General features: G+C 43.3%; 1 protein-coding gene and 2 non-coding genes across 23 annotated transcripts in view; all 3 read left to right on the top strand.

Moving 5' to 3' along the window:
- LOC110504100 (eukaryotic translation initiation factor 4 gamma 1) overlaps positions 1–20,173 on the top strand; it is a 72,833-nt gene extending 52,660 nt beyond the window's left edge. For all 21 annotated transcript variants that reach the window (XM_090218821.1, XM_090218819.1, XM_090218816.1 and 18 more), the window contains 21 exons: positions 558–646; positions 1,066–1,252; positions 1,645–1,778; positions 3,727–3,885; positions 4,002–4,409; positions 4,609–4,755; positions 4,884–5,117; positions 5,232–5,336; positions 8,709–8,999; positions 9,381–9,504; positions 9,586–9,703; positions 15,295–15,530; positions 15,620–15,738; positions 16,089–16,261; positions 16,431–16,556; positions 16,649–16,730; positions 16,893–16,991; positions 17,638–17,778; positions 17,978–18,059; positions 18,380–18,520; positions 18,771–20,173. In XM_090218821.1, the coding sequence (XP_090074947.1) occupies positions 558–646; positions 1,066–1,252; positions 1,645–1,778; positions 3,727–3,885; positions 4,002–4,409; positions 4,609–4,755; positions 4,884–5,117; positions 5,232–5,336; positions 8,709–8,999; positions 9,381–9,504; positions 9,586–9,703; positions 15,295–15,530; positions 15,620–15,738; positions 16,089–16,261; positions 16,431–16,556; positions 16,649–16,730; positions 16,893–16,991; positions 17,638–17,778; positions 17,978–18,059; positions 18,380–18,520; positions 18,771–18,955 (3,380 nt within the window). In that variant the 3' untranslated portion in view covers positions 18,956–20,173. The remainder of the gene's footprint in view (positions 1–557; positions 647–1,065; positions 1,253–1,644; positions 1,779–3,726; positions 3,886–4,001; positions 4,410–4,608; positions 4,756–4,883; positions 5,118–5,231; positions 5,337–8,708; positions 9,000–9,380; positions 9,505–9,585; positions 9,704–15,294; positions 15,531–15,619; positions 15,739–16,088; positions 16,262–16,430; positions 16,557–16,648; positions 16,731–16,892; positions 16,992–17,637; positions 17,779–17,977; positions 18,060–18,379; positions 18,521–18,770) is intronic.
- On the top strand, positions 295–424 carry LOC118944118 (small nucleolar RNA SNORA17). The gene has a single exon (XR_005039439.1). It is a non-coding gene; the product is annotated as a small nucleolar RNA SNORA17 (small nucleolar RNA).
- Positions 4,456–4,509, top strand: LOC118944119 (small nucleolar RNA SNORD66). The gene has a single exon (XR_005039440.1). It is a non-coding gene; the product is annotated as a small nucleolar RNA SNORD66 (small nucleolar RNA).
- Positions 20,174–20,395: the final 222 nt, after the last annotated feature.

Here is a 20,395-nt window from a genome sequence, read left to right as displayed (position 1 = left end):
TTCCCATGACCCAGGTTGTGACAAACTCATTCTTATGTTTAATAAATGTATCATATAATGTGTGTGTGTGGCAGGTTTACAATGATGGCAAAAAACAACATTTGAAAGTGCTCTGACCCTGGTACCTGAGGGGGTATGCAGCTGGAGGTTAAATGTTTGAAGGTGTACGGGACTATAAAACGTTTGGGGACCACTGATCTAGATCGATCTGTCTGTCATTCAACCACATTGTCTTTCTTAATTCCTAACCCTACCCCTTGGCACTTTGTGAAGATAAGACATTGGTTAGGAGGATCTGCCCCTTGAGGCGCTGCAGTCTGACTGTCTGTCGAGCATGTGTCATGAGGGGCAGAGAGTGACAGGGTTGTGTCTACACCGAGGACACAGAATAGTGGGTACTTGGAATGATAATAGCGCCAACAGAAAGCCATTAAAATAAAACTTTGGATAGGTGGCAATGTGGTAACTTTTGATTTCTGAGTTTGTGTGTTGGATTGGTATTGAGTGTCAGTCCATAGAGGTTTAGTCTGACTGTGTTGGTGGTGTTCTGCTTGTAGCTGCTGTTTCTGTGCCTAAGAAGAAGAGGAAGATGAAGGATCTGAACAGGAAGGAGACTGTTGGAGACCTCCTGGATGCCTTTAAGGAGGTCTGTTAACACAAACACACATCAAATACACCACCCACTCTGTTCATATCAAATACACCACCCACTCTGTTCATATCAAACGCGCCACCCACGCCGTTCATATCAAACGCGCCACCCACGCCGTTCATATCAAACGCGCCACCCACGCCGTTCATATCAAACGCGCCACCCACGCCGTTCATATCAAACGAGCCACCCACGCCGTTCATATCAAACGAGCCACCCACGCCGTTCATATCAAAGTATTAAGAATGCCTGGTTTTATCGACTAATACTCTTTCCTCTACCGCCCCTCTTTTTCCCTCGGTCTCTCCCCCTATCCATTTCCCACCCTGTTTCTCGCACACTCTCCTCCTCTGACACTCTCTCACGCACCTCACTCGCTCTCGCACCCCCTTCTCTTCTCTCCCCCTTTCCAGGAGCAGGTAGTGCAGAGCCCGCCAGAGCAGGCCACACCCACTTCTGCCTCTGACACCGAGGAGCCCCGCCCAGCCACCACCCCTGCCGTCGCAGAGGTAGATGAGACGTGGGAGGAGAAGGAGGACAAACTGGATGCAGAGAACATTGAACCCAAGCCCGGGGATCTGAAGTACCAGTACAAAGAGGGTGGGTTCTGAACCTTGGCCCTAAGAAGAGAATGGGTTCTGAACCTTGGCCCTAAGAAGAGAATGGGTTCTGAACCTTGGCCCTAAGAGGCTGTGTAACATTTATATACTTACTTAGAAATGTTATTCTCTACACCTGATCTCACAGGGTCTGCCTTTACTGTCAGTCAAGAGGATGCAAAGTTTAACTTTTTTGGAAATGCTTTGTCAGAGCATGGGTCCTAAAGTCCCATTTGACATCGATGTATGATTTTCTTTTTAAGTGAAACTGAGTGATACTCAGTTCGGATGCCAGACTAAATACCCCAACTCTACCAACCTAGACTATACCGATGAAAAGTCACATTATATAATGTGATTCCTCTATCATTCCTTGTTCCTCCTCTCCTCCAGAACTATGTAGGCCTATAGACCCAGAGGAGAAGAAGAGGTATGACAGGGACTTCCTGCTCGGCTTCCAGTTCATCAGTGCTGCCATGTCCAAGCCTGTGGGCCTGCCTCAGATCAGTGATGTGGTGCTGGACAAGGTACAGTACAACTCTGCCCCCTGCTGGACTGGAGGAACAACTGCACGCTCCATTCGATAATTGTATTTATTCAGATGGACCACTTTTATTCACCAGTTATTTATTTTGTCTTTCTTTGTATCCATCATTCTCGCTCTCTCTTCCTGGTACTACTTCTCCCTCTCTTCCTGGTACTACTTCTCCCTCTCTTCCTGGTACTACTTCTCGCTCTCTTTCTGGTACTACTTCTCCCTCTCTTCCTGGTACTACTTCTCCCTCTCTTTCTGGTACTACTTCTCCCTCTCTTCCTGGTACTACTTCTCCCTCTCTTCCTGGTACTACTTCTCCCTCTCTTCCTGGTACTACTTCTCCCTCTCTTCCTGGTACTACTTCTCCCTCTCTTCCTGGTACTACTTGTCCCTCTCTTCCTGGTACTACTTCTCTCTCTCTCTTCCTGGTACTACTTCTCCCTCTCTCTTCCTGGTACTACTTCTCTCCCTCTCTTCCTGGTACTACTTCTCACTCTCTTCCTGGTACTACTTCTCTCTCTCTTCCTGGTACTACTTCTCCCTCTCTCTTCCTGGTACTACTTCTCCCTCTCTCTTCCTGGTACTACTTCTCCCTCTCTCTTCCTGGTACTACTTCTCCCTCTCTTCCTGGTACTACTTCTCCCTCTCTCTTCCTGGTACTACTTCTCCCTCTCTCTTCCTGGTACTACTTCTCCCTCTCTCTTCCTGGTACTACTTCTCTCTCTCTTCCTGGTACTACTTCTCTCTCTCTCTTCCTGGTACTACTTCTCTCCCTCTCTTCCTGGTACTACTTCTCCCTCTCTTCCTGGTACTACTTCTCTCTCTCTTCCTGGTACTACTTCTCCCTCTCTTCCTGGTACTACTTCTCCCTCTCTTCCTGGTACTACTTCTCGCTCTCTCTTCCTGGTACTACTTCTCGCTCTCTCTTCCTGGTACTACTTCTCGCTCTCTCTTCCTGGTACTACTACTCGCTCTCTCTTCCTGGTACTACTTCTCGCTCTCTCTTCCTGGTACTACTGCTCTCTCTCTTCCTGGTACTACTTCTCCCTCTCTCTTTCTGGTACTACTTCTCCCTCTCTTCCTGGTACTACTTCTCGCTCTCCCTGGTACTACTTCTCGCTCTCTCTTCCTGGTACTACTTCTCCCTCTCTCTTCCTGGTACTACTTCTCGCTCTCTCTTCCTGGTACTACTTCTCGCTCTCTCTTCCTGGTACTACTTCTCCCTCTCTCTTCCTGGTACTACTTCTCGCTCTCTCTTTCTGGTACTACTTCTCGCTGTCTCTTTCTGGTACTACTTTCTCTTTCTGGTACTACTTCTCGCTCTCTCTTCCTGGTACTACTTCTCGCTCTCTCTTTCTGGTACTACTTCTCCCTCTCTCTTTCTGATACTACTTCTCGCTCTCTTCCTGGTACTACTTCTCGCTCTCTCTTCCTGGTACTACTGCTCTCTCTCTTCCTGGTACTACTTCTCCCTCTCTCTTTCTGGTACTACTTCTCCCTCTCTTCCTGGTACTACTTCTCCCTCTCTTCCTGGTACTACTTCTCGCTCTCTCTTCCTGGTACTACTTCTCGCTCTCTTTCTGGTACTACTTCTCCCTCTCTTCCTGGTACTACTTCTCCCTCTCTTTCTGGTACTACTTCTCCCTCTCTCTTCCTGGTACTACTTCTCTCTCTCTTCCTGGTACTACTTCTCTCTCTCTCTTCCTGGTACTACTTCTCTCTCTCTTCCTGGTACTACTTCTCTCTCTCTCTTCCTGGTACTACTTCTCCCTCTCTTCCTGGTACTACTACTCTCTCTCTCTTTCTGGTACTACTTCTCGCTCTCTCTTCCTGGTACTACTACCTCTCGCTCTCTTTTCCTGGTACTACTACCTCTCGCTCTTCCTGGTACTACTACCTCTCTCTCTCGCTCTTCCTGGTACTACTTCCTCTCTCTCCAGGCGAATAAGGCACCTCTCCGCCAGTTGGACCCCAGCCGTTTGCCGGGGATGAACATGGGCACTGACTTCACGCCCTCATTTGCCAACCTGGGCAGGCCTGGAATGGGGGGAGGAGGAGGAGGAGGTGGTGGTGGTGGAGGAGGTGGACACAGAGGACCAGTGAGTTAGCATGGGAAACTAGCTGTCAATCTTCTCAGACTACACTCTGATTCTGAAATTCAGGGTAGATATTAAAACAATGTGGACTGAATTTATTTTCCTTCCCTCCTCTCCAGCCCTCTGGTATGGGTGGTGGAGGACCGCGTCGCTCCCAACAGGGCCAGCGTAAGGAGCCCAGGAGGATCATCAACATCTCTTCGTCTCTGACGGACGACGTGAAACTCAACAAGGCTGAGGATGCCTGGAAGCCCGCTGTCAAGAAGGCTGCCAGTGGGCAAGCGGCTCCTGAGGAGGAGAGCGACAACCCAGAACAGGCCAAGACCCATGAGCTGTTTAAGAGGGTCCGTAGTATCCTGAACAAGCTGACCCCTCAGATGTTCCAACAGCTAATGAAGCAGGTCAAGGAGCTGACCATCGATACGGAGGAGAGGCTGAAGGGAGTGATAGATCTGATCTTTGAGAAGGCCATTTCTGAACCCAACTTCTCTGTGGCCTACGCCAACATGTGCCGCTGCCTTATGGGGGTGAGTGACTCTGAAGGGTGTGTGTACGGCTAGTGTGCTGGTCTTGTTCCGGTGATGACCTCCATTCTGTGCCATGTGTCTGGGCCGCTGACTTGTGGAGTGGTGCCACTACACTCGTCACGTTAACTCATGTTTTGTGACGTCTGCAAAGCTCTCCAACCGTGGCCTAAATGCTTGTTTTTTCTGTTCCTCTCGTCAGCTCAAAGTCCCCACCACAGACAAGCCGGGAGTCACTGTGAATTTCCGCAAGCTGCTTCTGAACCGTTGTCAGAAGGAGTTTGAGAAGGACAAGGACGATGATGTCATCTTTGAGAAAAAGCAAGAAGAGCTGGACGCTGCAGCCATGGTACGAGCTGGGCTCTGAGTGATCAATTCAAATGTCTCTCACTTTTTGAATTGGTTTTGGTTTCTGTAGGAGTTAGCTGACCATCTATCTGCTATTGCTCCCTCTGTTCCATCACTTCCTGTCTGAAGGAAGAGAAGGATCGCCTGAAGGCGGAGTTGGAGGAGGCCAAAGACATTGCACGGCGGCGGTCGCTAGGCAACATAAAGTTCATCGGTGAGCTGTTCAAGCTCAAGATGCTGACGGAGGCCATCATGCACGACTGCATTGTCAAGCTGCTGAAGAACCACGATGAGGAGTCACTAGAGTGCCTCTGTAGACTCTTGTCAACTATAGGCAAGGACCTGGACTTTGAAAAGGCCAAGGTAATGCTGAACCAGTGTCACACACACACCAACCCCTGCATCCTTTAGAACACTTACACCAAATTATTTCTAAGAAACATAGATTTACACACTAACCTGCCTGTCTTTCTGTAGCCTCGTATGGACCAGTACTTTGTCCAGATAGACAAGATCATCAAGGAGAAGAAGACATCGTCCAGAATCCGCTTCATGCTGCAGGACGTACTGGACCTCAGGAGGGTAATACCTCGTCACACACCACCCACCAGTGTCTGGGGAATGCTTCAGCCCCCTCACCTAAATCTTTTGGTCATCTATATCTAAACTGACTGACCCTTGTCCTGTGATTGGTATGTATCCAAGCTTATCAGTAAACACTATGGGTCAAACTACCATAGACAGAATAGTCTCCCCTAACACCACATCTCTGACCTCTAGTCTCACTTCCTTTACAAGCCCTCTCTATGCATGCATGTGTCAGTCTGCACCCCCGCAGCCAATCCCATCTCCAAACTACTGTAACCCCTCCCTCCTCTCCATGTGATTCACCACCTAGATGTTTACCACCCTTCTAAATGGATGTGTCCCTTGATGTTCTCACAAACTACTTATCGATGCCTAGTAGGCTTGGGAAGTATCCAGATTGTCCTAGCGCCATACCGGAATATTCGGTAATAACTGCACTGAACATGAGGGCTATTTTCAATTCCAAGGTTAGCAATGCTAACAAGTACATGTGAAATCTAACGACCGCATGCAAAAGATTTATACAGTCTCTGACACACTTTGCAGGAAAGACATCCCACTCAAAGTTATACAAGTAACTCAAAAATGCTACACAGTTTGCTGATCGCGCAAAACAAATATTAGCTCTTGATCCAGGAAGGGATTCTCTGAGGAGCTTGATTGCAAGAAGCTAACCACTTGGTTTGCTAACTTAGTGCTAAGTTATCTAGCTAAGTGCACAGCTGCAGAGAATTTAGCACATTTTACACACTTAACTTAATAGTTATAAGATATCTAGCTGGCAAACATTTAGTTGTGAATTCCCTACTGCAACTAGTTCACCTGGCGTGGGCTGCAGTTACTCCCAGGACTACATGTTAGCTTAATACTGATCTCGTCATTACATTGTGATCTTCTAACTTGCACTGCAGGCATTTACTTAGAAAGTAGCTACAAATATTCCAATTAATTAATTAACTTAAAATAAATAGTTTCAGTGGTATTGACAGTATTGGGGAAAAAACATTCTGTGGATATTTCCTAATACCCTGGTCTCTGTGTGTGTGTGTATATATATATCTCTATCTCTATATATATATATATATATATCTATATCTCTATATATACATTGCCTTGCGAAAGTATTCGGCCCCCTTGAACTTTGCGACCTTTTGCCACATTTCAGGCTTCAAACATAAAGATATAAAATTGTTGATTCTTCACAAAAAAATACAGTTTTATATCTTTATGTTTGAAGCCTGAAATGTGGCAAAAGGTCGCAAAGTTCAAGGGGGCCGAATACTTTCGCAAGGCACTGTGTGTGTGTGTTTTATTTATATATATATATTTTTATATATATATATATTTTTATATATATATATTTTTATATATATATATATATATATATATATATATATATATATATATATATATATATATATATATATATATATATATATATATATATATATATATATATATATATATATATATATATATATATATATTTATATATATATATATATATATATATATTTATACATATATATATATATATTTATACATATATATATATATTTTTATATATATATATATATATTTTTATATATATATATATATTTATACATATATATTTTTATACATATATATATATTTTTATACATTTTTATATATATATATATATTTTTATATACATATATATATTTTTATATATATATTTATATATATATTTATATATATATTTATATATATATATATATATATATATATATTTATACATATATATTTTTATACATATATATATATTTTTATACATTTTTATATATATATTTATACATTTTTATATATATATATATATATATATATTTTTATACATTTTTATATATATATATATATATTTTTATACATTTTTATATATATATTTATACATTTTTATATATATATATATATATATATACATATATATATTTATATATATATATATATATATATATATAAAAATATATATATATATATATATATATATATATATATTTTTATATATATATATATATTTTTATATATATATATATATTTTTATACATATATATATTTTTATATACATATATATATTTTTATATATATATATATATATATATATATACATATATATATTTTTATATATATATATATATATATATATATATATATATATATATTTTTATATATATATATATATATTTTTATATATATATATATATTTTTATACATATATATATTTTTATACATATATATATTTTTATACATATATATATTTTTATACATATATATTTTTTTATACATATATATTTTTTTATACATATATATTTTTTTTATATATATATATTTTTTTTTTATATATATTTTTTTTTATATATATATATATATATTTTTTTTTTATATATATTTTATATATATATATTTTTTTATATATATTTTTTTTTATATATATATATATATATATATTTTATATATATATATTTTATATATATATATTTTATATATATATATTTTATATATATATAAAATATATATATATATATATATATAAAAAAATATATATAAAAAAATATATATATATAAAATATATATATATATATATATACACACACTATACATTCACCAGGCTTTGGGGTTCACAAACGCACGTCTTACTTTGTTTGAAAATAACTAGTTACTAAGGACATGCAGGTATGTTAATAACGATCTGTAGCCTAGGCCTCTAAGGTCTAGATGTGCATGTATTTGTACCGTGCTATTAGCTGTATTTGTCTGAAGTTTCCCATAATGCAGTTTACTGGAAAACATCAATGCTAGACTGTTCTACTTGAACTAATTTAGTCTCCAGGGACCTTTCTGGAGAAATGCCTGCACAGCCTCGATGTGTTTCTGTCTGCGACTTGCAGTATGTTGAGAGCAGTGCTGTGATGTCCTTCCACTGTCTGATCCCTGAACAACAGGCCATGTAGGTGTGTGTGTTGGAACCCATGTTCAGACAGGGTTCCAACACGTTCACCACAAAATTAGTAATAGGATCTTTATGGTTCCAGACCCAGTAATTGTCTTACCAAAGCAGCAGTTGAGATGTTTCATAAGAGCTGACCAGTTGCACTCAGTCAGCACACTGGCCCCTGTTTTGCCAGTAAACGGCACTCTAGTTTGTTTCCTTTCTCTGGAAAAGCTGACAGCGGTGTCAAGGTAGGGCAAGACATCTCTCTTTCTATAGCATAGTTGTCAAGTGACCCATTGATCTCCTAATATAAGGGACTTATGCCTCGGAGAGATATGGAGTGTTAAGAGTACGCCAGACTTTTTCATCTAACTCATTCCTCAGTTAAAGTATACTACTGTACTGACTCCCCCTCTCAGAATACGTGGGTCCCCAGGAGAGGAGAGCAGGGCCCCAAGACCATAGACCAGATCCACAAGGAGGCAGAGCTGGAGGAGCACAGGGAGGTTCTCAAGGTGCAGCAGCAACTCCTCAACCAGAACACCCGAGGAGGACGTGGTGGAGGAGGAGGAAGAGATCAGGGGAACCGCGGGGGCCAACACCCCCAGTCGGGCCAGAGGAGTCAGCCCCAGGACGAGGGCTGGAACACAGTTCCCATCTCCACCAAGAGCAGACCCATCGACACCAGCCGACTCAGCAAGATCACTAAGGTCAGTGATACATCATGCTGTGGATTCTCAGCCACATATCGTGGACCCATACTCAGGACTGAAACACCCTCCACTTGCAGTCTAGCACCCACCTCCTTAACCTTCAACCCCATTGCAAAGTTCTATCATCCCAACCATTCCCAACTCTTCTGATCTGTTGAACTGAAACCCCAAACCCACTCCTTCTGTAGTATGGCACACACTTCTTAACCTTTAATCTCCATTTAGAGCTATGGCCCTACCATTCCTGACTCCTCCAATCTTCTTTCTTATGTAACTTGAAACCTCAGACCTTTCTCAGATCTCAAGATGTTTTGCCTCCAACAATTCTGCTAGTTTCTTTCCTCAACAGTAACGTTTCTAACCTCTCTTTCTCTGCAGCCTGGGGCTTTGGACTTCAACAACCAGCTGCTGGCGCCCCAGCTCGGGGGTAAGGGCATGTGGGGCAGTTGGGGCAAGGGCAGCAGTGGGGGCACCACCGGAGCCAAACCCGCCGGGGAAGCCAGTAAGTCCTCTTACCAATACACACACCACCAAAAAAAATATACTCTGACTATTTTAAAACAAACTGTGTTTGTGTTCATAGCCCCAGAGTCAGGAGGCCGCCCAGCCACCAGCACCCTTAACAGGTTCTCAGCCCTGCAGCCACAGCAGCCCTCCTCCTCAGGGCCCTCACAGGACTCGGACAGAAGAGTTCCTCTAAGGTCAGCACCACTGAGCCAGTACAACAGACTACACCTGTCCTTTACATAGAAAACCTCCCAGATAGAAAGAGCTATGTGTCAGAGTTACTGATGTGAATATATACAATGGGTTGGTCTAGTGCTGATTGGTTAAAACCGCATTCCAGCCTGTGTCTATTCCACAAGTTGCCACCGGGTAAATCTATGATGTTAAAATGCCTATTTACTCTGTTCCATCTGTCTGCGCAATCCACTGTCTTATCAGCCCAGCCAAGTAATCTCCACTATAAAACGTATCTAGACATTATCTCACATTTTATTCTGGCTGCACTTTTTGACACGAGTAAGTTAGCCGTAGTTGGCTAGCTAGCAAGCAAGGGATAAGAATGTTGCCAGCCAGCATGGCAATGGAACATTTAGAACGAATGACTGGGTCGTGTCCATAGATACAGAACAAAAATACTGAACGACTGGGTCGCGTCTTTAGCAACCCTAGATTTTCGTCGGGACTATATCTTGTGGAAGGATGAAATGGTATGAATAAATTAATCAAAATAAAGTTTTTAATGACAATATGTCAATCATTATTTTAATATGTTGGTAACCCTTGGTATAAAAGTAATAATGCCCTCAAAGCCGCTGTTTGGAGGATATGTCACGGTTTGACGGCCCTCGGGGTGTGTGTGTGTGTATAGTGGGGCAAAAAAGTATTTAGTCAGCCACCAATTGTGCAAGTTCTCCCACTTAAAAAGATGAGGCCTGTAATGTTCATCATAGGTACACTTCAACTATGACAGACAAAATGAGAAAAATCCAGAAAATCACATTTGTAGGATTTTTTTATGAATTTATTTGCAAATTATGGTGGAAAATAAGTATTTGGTCACCTACAAACAAGCAAGATTTCTGGCTCTCACAGACCTGTAACTTCCTCTTTAAGAGGCTCCTCTGTCCTCCACTCGTTACCTGTATTAATGGCACCTGTTTGAACTTGTTATCAGTATAAAAGACACCTGTCCACAACCTCAAACAGTCACACTCCAAACTCCACTATGGCCAAGACCAAAGAGCTGTCAAAGGACACCAGAAACAAAATTGTAGACCTGCACCAGGCTGGGAAGACTGAATCTGCAATAGGTAAGCAGCTTGGTTTGAAGAAATCAACTGTGGGAGAAATAATTAGGAAATAGAAGACATACAAGACCACTGATAATCTCCCTCGATCTGGGGCTCCACGCAAGATCTCACCCTGTGGGGTCAAAAGGATCACAAGAACAGTGAGCAAAAATCCCAGAACCACACGGGGCCTAGTGAATGACCTGCAGAGAGCTGGGACCGAATTAACAAAGCCTACCATCAGTAACACACTACGCCGCCAGGGACTCAAATCCTGCAGTGCCAGATGTGTCCCCCTGCTTAAGCCAGTACATGTCCAGGCCCATCTGAAGTTTGCTAGAGAGCATTTGGATGATCCAGAAGAAGATTGGGAGAATGTCATATGGTCAGATGAAACCAAAATAGGACTTTTTGGTAAACTCAACTCGTCATGTTTGGAGGACAAAGAATGCTGAGTAGCATCCAAAGAACACCATACCTACTGTGAAGCATGGGGGTGGAAACATCATGCTTTGGGGTTGTTTTTCTGTAAAGGGACCAGGACGACTGATCCGTGTAAAGGAAAGAATGAATGGGGCCATGTATCGTGAGATTTTGAGTGAGAAACTCCTTCCATCAGCAAGGGCATTGAAGATGAAACGTGCCTGGGTCTTTCACTACGACAATGATCCCAAACACACTGTCCGGGCAACGAAGGAGTGGCTTCTAAAGAACCATTTCAAGGTCCTGGAGTGGCCTAGCCAGTCTCCAGATCTCAACCCCATAGAAAATCTTTGGAGGGAGTTGAAAGTCTGTGTTGCCCAGCAACAGCCCCAAAACATCACTTCTCTAGAGGAGATCTGCATGGAGGAATGGGCCAAAATACCAGCAACATACCACAGACTGTCCAGGACGTGGAGGCCACACACACTACTGAGCCTCATTTTGACTTAAGGACATTTATCAACCCATGGAGGTCTGGATTTGGAGTCACACTCAAAATTAAAGTGGAAAACTGGCTGATCCAACTTTGATGTAATGTCCTTGAAACAAGTCAAAATTAGGCTCAGTAGTGTGTGTGGCCTCCACTTGCCTGTATGACCTCCCTACAACGCCTGGGCATGCTCCCGAAGAGGTGGCGGACGGTCTCCTGAGGGATCTCCTCCCAGACCTGGACTAAAGCATCCGCCAACTCCTGGACAGTCTGTGGTGTTGGTGGATGGAGCGAGACATGTTGTCCCAGATGAGCTCAATTGGATTCAGTTCTGGGGAACGGGCGGGCCAGTCCATAGCATCAATGCCTTCCTCTTGCAGGAACTGCTGACACACTCCTGCCACATGAGGTCTAGCATTGTCTTGCATTAGGAGGAACCCAGGGCCAACCGCACCAGCATATCGTCTCACAAGGGGTCTGAGGATCTCATCTCGGTACCTAATGGCAGTCAGGCTACCTCTGGCGAGCACATGGAGGGCTGTGCGGCCCCCCAAAGAAATGCCACCCCACACCATGACTGACCCACCGCCAAACCGGTCATGCTGGAGGATGTTGCGGGCAGCAGAACGTTCTCCACGGCGTCTCCAGACTCTGTCACGTTTGTCACGTGCTCAGTGTGAACCTGCTTTCATCTGTGAAGAGCACAGGGCGCCAGTGGCGACTTTGCCAATCTTGGTGTTCTCTGGCAAATGCCAAACGTCCTGCACGGTGTTGGGCTGTAAGCCCAACCCCCACCTGTGGACGTTGGGCCCTCATACCACCCTCATGGAGTCCGTTTCTGACCGTTTGAGCAGACACATGCACATTTGTGGCCTGCTGGAGGTCATTTTGCAGGGCTCTGGCAGTGCTCCTCTTTGCACAAAGGCTGGAGGTAGCAGTCCTGCTGCTGGGTTGTTGCCCTCCTACGGCCTCCTCCACGACTCCTGATGTACTGGCCTGTCTCCTGGTAGCGCCTCCATGCTCTGGACACTACGCTGACAGACACAGCAAACCTTCTTGCCACAGCTTGCATTGATGTGCCATCCTGGATGAGCTGCACTACCTGAGCCACTTGTGTGGGTTGTAGACTCCGTCTCATGCTACCACTAGAGTGAAAGCACCGCCAGCATTCAAAAGTGACCAAAACATCAGCCAGGAAGCATAGGAACTGAGAAGTGGTCTGTGGTCACCACCTGCAGAACCACTCCTTTATTGGGGGTGTTTTGCTAATTGCCTATAATTTCCACCTGTTGTCTATTCCATTTGCACAACAGCATGTGAAATTTATTGTCAATCAGTGTTGCTTCCGAAGTGGACAGTTTGATTTCACAGAAGTGTGATTTGACTTGGCGTTACATTGTGTTTAAGTGTTCCCTTTATTTTTTTGAGCAGTGTATGTGTGTATATATGTATATGTGTATATATATGTGTGTGTGTGTGTGTGTGTGTGTGTGTGTGTGTGTGTGTGTGTATACAATATATACATATATATGTATGTATGTATGTATGTATGTATGTATGTATGTATGTATGTATGTATGTGTGTGTGTATACGTCTGTCTATTTATGTATGTGTATATATGTATGGAAATGTGTATAGATATATATTTGTGTCTCTGTACATTGTGTATATATACGTGTGTGTGTGTGTGTATGGGTATGTATACATCTGTCTATATGTGTGTCTATATGTTTATATATGTGTGTGTGTGTGTATATGTATGTGTGTGTGTGTGTGTATATATATATATTTTTTTTTTGTGTGTCTATATACATACATATACAGTGCCTTGCGAAAGTATTCGGCCCCCTTGAACTTTGCGACCTTTTGCCACATTTCAGGCTTCAAACATGTATTTTTTTGTGAAGAATCAACAAGTGGGACACAATCATGAAGTGGAACGACATTTATTGGATATTTCAAACTTTTTTAACAAATCAAAAACTGGGCGTGCAAAATTATTCAGCCCCTTTACTTTTAGTGCAGCAAACTCTCTCCAGTAGTTCAGTGAGGATCTCTGAATGATCCAATGTTGACCTAAATGACTAATGATGATAAATACAATCCACCTGTGTGTAATCAAGTCTCCGTATAAATGCACCTGCACTGTGATAGTCTCAGAGGTCCGCTAAAAGCGCAGAGAGCATCATGAAGAACAAGGAACACACCAGGCAGGTCCGAGATACTGTTGGGAAGAAGTTTAAAGCCGGATTTGGATACAAAAAGATTTCCCAAGCTTTAAACATCCCAAGAAGCACTGTGCAAGCGATAATATTTAAATGGAAGGAGTATCAGACCACTGCAAATTTACCAAGACCTGGCCGTCCCTCTAAACTTTCAGCTCATACAAGGAGAAGACTGATCAGAGATGCAGCCAAGAGGCCCATGATCACTCTGGATGAACTGCAGAGATCTACAGCTGAGGTGGGAGACTCTGTCCATAGGACAACAATCAGTCGTATGTTGCACAAATCTGGCCTTTATGGAAGAGTGGCAAGAAGAAAGCCATTTCTTAAAGATATCCATAAAAAGTGTCGTTTAAAGTTTGCCACAAGCCACCTGGGAGACACACCAAACATGTGGAAGAAGGTGCTCTGGTCAGATGAAACCAAAATTGAACTTTTTGGCAACAATGCAAAACGTTATGTTTGGCGTAAAAGCAACACAGCTCATCACCCTGAACACACCATCCCCACTGTCAAACATGGTGGTGGCAGCATCATGGTTTGGGCCTGCTTTTCTTCAGCGGGGACAGGGAAGATGGTTAAAATTGATGGGAAGATGGATGGAGCCAAATACAGGACCATTCTGGAAGAAAACCTGATGGAGTCTGCAAAAGACCTGAGACTGGGACGGAGATTTGTCTTCCAACAAGACAATGATCCAAAACATAAAGCAAAATCTACAATGGAATGGTTCAAACATAAACATATCCAGGTGTTAGAATGGCCAAGTCAAAGTCCAGACCTGAATCCAATCGAGAATCTGTGGAAAGAACTGAAAACTGCTGTTCACAAATGCTCTCCATCCAACCTCACTGAGCTTGAGCTGTTTTGCAAGGAGGAATGGGAAAAAAATTCAGTCTCTCGATGTGCAAAACTGATAGAGACATACCCCAAGCGACTTACAGCTGTAATCGCAGCAAAAGGTGGCGCTACAAAGTATTAACTTAAGGGGGCTGAATAATTTTGCACGCCCAATTTTTCAGTTTTTGATTTGTTAAAAAAGTTTGAAATATCCAATAAATGTTGTTCCACTTCATGATTGTGTCCCACTTGTTGTTGATTCTTCACAAAAAAATAGTTTTATATCTTTATGTTTGAAGCCTGAAATGTGGCAAAAGGTCGCAAAGTTCAAGGGGGCCGAATACTTTCGCAAGGCACTGTATGTGTCTCTATACATACATGTGTATATACACTCCAAACACCGGCTTCTCGGGCATTATCACTTAATTGGAACATCACCACAGGGCAGAATGTTTGATTGGTTCATATGAATCAAGGTCTTGTGACTCTTTGCGTCTACCCCCCTAAACACAAACAGGAACAGCTCGAGCCGGGACCGTGGCAGCGACAAATTTGAACGTCTTGACCGTGGCAGCAACGACCGCTTCGGCCGGCGGGACGACAGGAACCCGGTCACCAAGCGGAGCTTTAGTAGGGAGACGGAGGAGCACCGCAGAGAGAAGGAGCACCGTGGCCCTTCTGATCCCATACGCCGCGTTGCCAGCATGACCGACGACCGGGGCACCAGAGACCGAGCTAGGAGCAAAGAGAATGGTACGAAAAACTTTGTCAGGCAAGGATTTCTCAGGCAGACATTTTGAGAGTAACTTCTGTGTGACATTCTCTCTCTGTTTGGGCCACAGTGAAGAGGGAAGCTGCTGCAACACCTCCTGCCCAGACCAAACCTTCCTTGAGGGAAGAAGAGCTGGAGAAGAAGGCCACAGCTATCATAGAGGAGTACCTACACATCAACGACATGAAGGTACATCACACTTATACCCATGCAGATCATTGGTGAGACCTACACATCAACGACATGAAGGTACATCACACTTATACCCATGCAGATCATTGGTGAGACCTACACATCAACGACATGAAGGTACATCACACTTATACCCATGCAGATCATTGGTGGGACCTCCATATCAACGTCACACAGTTGAATGATACATACTGTAGCTAGTTGGCCACATGGAAAGCCATGTTCAATAACACCATGTAAAGGATATACAACAAACTGTTTTACCTGTTTTTACTGAAACACGGCCCTACTTTAGAGGAGTAAAACTAACCTTTTTAATCCTGTTTGTTTCCCCTCTGGCGCTATAGGAGGCGCTGCAGTGTGTAGTGGAGATGAACAGCACCCGGCTGCTCTTTGTGTTTGTAAGGAGCGGTCTGGAGTCTACTCTGGAGCGCAGCCCCATCGCCAGAGAACGCACCGGCCTGCTGCTGCACCAGCTGTACAAGGCAGGCACCCTGCCCACAGAGCAGTACTACAGAGGGTCAGTCACCTCAGAGTTTTCTACCTGTGGAACAGCACTGCATACCAATGACTTGTGAAACATTGAAATTGTGAAAAGGGTGGAAGTGGACCACTAATATATCAACTTTTTTATTTTCGAGATAAAGTCTGATAAATCTGAGGGATTGATTTTGAGTGTGTGTCAACAGGCTTCAGGAGATACTGGAGGTGGCGGAGGACATGGCCATAGACATCCCCCACATCTGGCTCTACCTGGCTGAGCTCATCACCCCTATGCTCCACGAAGGAGGCATCCCCATGGGACCGCTCTTCAAGTCAGTCCCAGGCTTCATTCTAGGCCTCTACTAATAACTCTGTTCAATCAGTCAGTATCCTCTATATTAAGAATTGACCTATCACTCTGCAGGGAGATATCCAAGCCCCTGGTTCCTCAGGGGACGGCTGGAGTTCTGCTGGCTCAGATCCTCACCCTACTCTGCAGAGGAATGGTACGTTCTCTCACTACCCAACCTGTAAAGGAGATGGTGCTTTGTTTTCATAACTATCCATCCAGGCATCTAGATGACCTTTGATGTTTGAATCCAATGCAAATGTCATGTTTGTGGATCCAAAGTGTTTGAAATGGAACCACTTGTATCTGTCTACCTCAGAGCCGTAAAAAGGCAGGCGCCATGTGGAGGGAGGCGGGGCTTAGCTGGAAAGACTTTCTGCCTGAGGATGAGGACGTCAACAAGTTTGTGACAGAAAAAGTAAGCGGTCAGAGATCATGACCCTGTAAGGATTGAAAGGAGCTGCACCATTTAGTATTGACCTTAAACTGCACTGAGAGACAAATATGAAAGAATAGTCAATTATTAAAGGTAGACTCAGCAAAATAACTTTGCTCTCACACAGTCACAGTATCTGAGCCAGTGGACCAAAACAGCTGGGAATTACAGCCAGGGGACCAAAACAGCTGGCAATTACAGCTAGGGGACCAAAACAGCTGGGAATTACAGCTAGGGGACCAAAACAGCTGGGAATTATAGCCAGGGGACCAAAACAGCTGGGACTTTTCTGCATCTACGTCATATGGCTGGGTCTACCTTTTAGATCAATCAAATGTGTTCGTCTTACTTGCATCCAGTTTCCCAAAGTGCTTTGAGGGCTTTCCAGACAGGAAGCGGCAGCAGAGTTGCCCATTCATTTTCAATGGAGCTAGGCAGGCAACGTTATTCTAGGCCTGGTGATCTGCGGTACTTGTGCACGTGAAAGCCGCTCAGCCGAGGTGGAGAAAATAGGAATCTGCTCTATTTTGGCTAACTTTGCTCCGCTCCATCGCCTCCTGTCTGGAAAGCCCTTAACAGTAATGATGGGAAGTTTCACTCTCTTGCTGTGTGTTCCCTCTGAATGCAGAATGTGGAGTTCACCCTGGGAGGAGATGATGAGACAGAGAAGAGCAGTAAGAAAGAGCTGAGCTCAGAGGAGCTGAACAAACAGCTGGACAGACTCATACAGGACAAGGCTGACAACCAGAGGATCTACGATTGGGTCGAGGTATGATGTGAGTGGGAGAGTGTCCCATCACCCAATTAATATTTTGCTTTGCTATTGGTTCCTTGTGCAGTAGTTTTACCAATAGACTCTTATATATTATATATATAGACTATTTTATATATATATATATTAGTCCCTACTGTATATTCCACTGCTCAACCCCACTGATATGTGTTGTGACTGTGCCTTCCCTCTTTAGGCTAACCTGGACGAGACACAGATATCCTCCAACGGGTTTGTCAGAGCAGTCATGACAGCCATCTGCCAGTCGGCCATCCTGTGTGAGTTTCCCTATCTTTATTGCTACCACCTCTCAATCCAACACTATCAGGACTCTTCCACTCGAATACCCCTTTCACAGAACTTAGCAGGGCCGTACCGTTGCTGGAAAGGACAAGGTAGAAGGAATATATCCAACACAGCACATTGTGGTTCAGATCACTCCAAACGCATCACCGTGATGTTGTGGCCGGTGACACTTTGCTTTTTGAAAGTCTAATATCTTGAAAACATGACTGCTGACATGCAAAACATAGTGGACTAATATTTTTTTTTTTTAATTAGCAAAGATAGTTTTTGACCCCTCCATCTCTGCCCCCAGGTGAGAACCCTTACAAGTTGGATGCGAAGGTGATCACCCGGAGGGCCAAGCTGCTCCACAAGTACCTGAAGGATGAGCAGAAGGAGCTACAGGCTCTCTACGCCTTGCAGGCCCTCATGGTGGAGATGGAGCAGCCTGCCAGTGAGTGAGATACAGAATGACTTCAGTCACTCTCCTCTGTGTCACATCTCTTTGGCAGTTTTTTACATGAAGACTCAGATTTGTCCTGTTTGTCTCCCAATGTTAGCCTTTATCTTTTTTCCATAGGGGTTATTTGACAGAGGGGTGTGGTTGACCAATTTGTCTCCTAGATGAGTTATTTGTGTGTACATTGTGTATTGAAATCCTTTCTCTTACATTGTTGACATGCTCTCTTCCTCTTTCCTTGTAGACCTGCTGCGGATGTTCTTTGACACGCTGTACGACGAAGACGTGATCAAAGAGCAGGCCTTCTACAAGTGGGAGTCCAGCAAGGACCCCGCTGAGATGCAGGGCAAGGGTGTGGCCCTGAAGTCAGTCACTGCCTTCTTTACCTGGCTCCGTGAGGCCGAGGACGAGGAGTCTGACAACAGCTAGGACCTGCTCACCGCTACCCCCTGGACTCTGGGAGGACTTGGAGGAAAGACAACATGCTGTTGATAATTATTCAGGAGCATGGAGCTGTTAGAATCAATAAAATCCTTCTGCATTAAAAAATAAAATAAAAGTGAGGGAAATAATCAGCTGGGAGATTCTACTACATATCGAAACAAGCAACCCTTTTATTTTATTTTGCGCTGCCGAATGTCTTTGAACTAAATTGAGAAACTAATTGCGAGAGAATGATAAGCTTTACAACAAGTGGTAGGGATGGCTGTTTACTTCAGTGTTTTTTGAGGTTTTAGCCCTTGTTTTAAAGGCGTCACGTTGCCATAGCAACACGTCATGATGTTTAGCAAAACAATAAAACAAAATCCCCAACAGACGACGAACTAAAGGCTGCTCATATATATTTTTGATTACATCATATATTGTGTTGAATGAGGCATGATGGCCATGTCATATGTATGATTCTATATGACTCTGTCAGCGATTAGCTCTTTCTTTTTGATTGGAGTGTCTCTTTTATAGAAAAGAAAAATCTATATAAAGAAAAGTGGACATTCTGGAGCTCACGGTCTTTGGACGTTCCAGTCAGTCTTTGTGAGACTCCTTTGAACTTCATGTCTATGGACTCTGGAAGGCCTGGGATTGGTGGCGAGGGTGGGGGGTGGGGGGGGGGTGTTGGACAAGGACCTTTTGCTGCTGGGGGTCACAATGCTTCCTCATGGCCACGCCGGCCAACCCCCATTTGTCCTCTTTTCTCCTAGACTGGGGGTTTGGAAAGGGAGAACGGCCTTGCAAGGATAGGGATTTTTTAAAAGAGAAAATCATAATTTAAAACTTGAAAGGTGTGTATATATAGAAATCAACTTTAAAAAAGAATTTCAAGAAGATAAAGAATGTTCACAGTACGTATCCTAAGGCCTAGTGGAAATGCATTTCAGGAGTTTTGGTTTTTATTTTTCAAAAAAAGAAGTGCTATTGTCAAGCCATGTATTTTTTTTTCAGAAACAGTGGCAGTTCTATGTATTTATATTCTTCTCTGTTAGCAGAAGGTGCTTGTAATTATCCACCTGAAGTCATTGATTGCAACTTAATTGAATATTTTGTAAATACGTTTTTGATTTACTTTATGAAGTATTTAATTAAGTAAATGAATGCATCCTTTTCATATCTGAAACTGGACAATATAATAAAGAACATTGCAAATAAGAACACTGGGGAGGATATATTTTTAAGGTATCCAGAGAGGGGAAGATTTCAAAATGTTTTGCCCCTACATGCCCTCACTTGGTTGCCCCATACAAAGAAACAAAGCCTCTATTGTACTTAATTGTCTTGTGGAAGGAGTAAGCTGACTGGGCATTGGCTGAGACACAATTTATATACGAGAATGCGGCACCACCGTGCAGAAGTTCCATCTGTGTAGATGGG

This window comes from Oncorhynchus mykiss, chromosome 24 (assembly GCF_057628025.1).
Source record: "Oncorhynchus mykiss isolate SJ-2025 chromosome 24, ASM5762802v1, whole genome shotgun sequence".
In the NCBI taxonomy this organism is placed as follows: domain Eukaryota; kingdom Metazoa; phylum Chordata; class Actinopteri; order Salmoniformes; family Salmonidae; genus Oncorhynchus; species Oncorhynchus mykiss.
The sequence above is the reverse complement of the archived record's forward strand: the minus strand, read 5'-3'. Positions and strand labels throughout refer to the sequence as shown.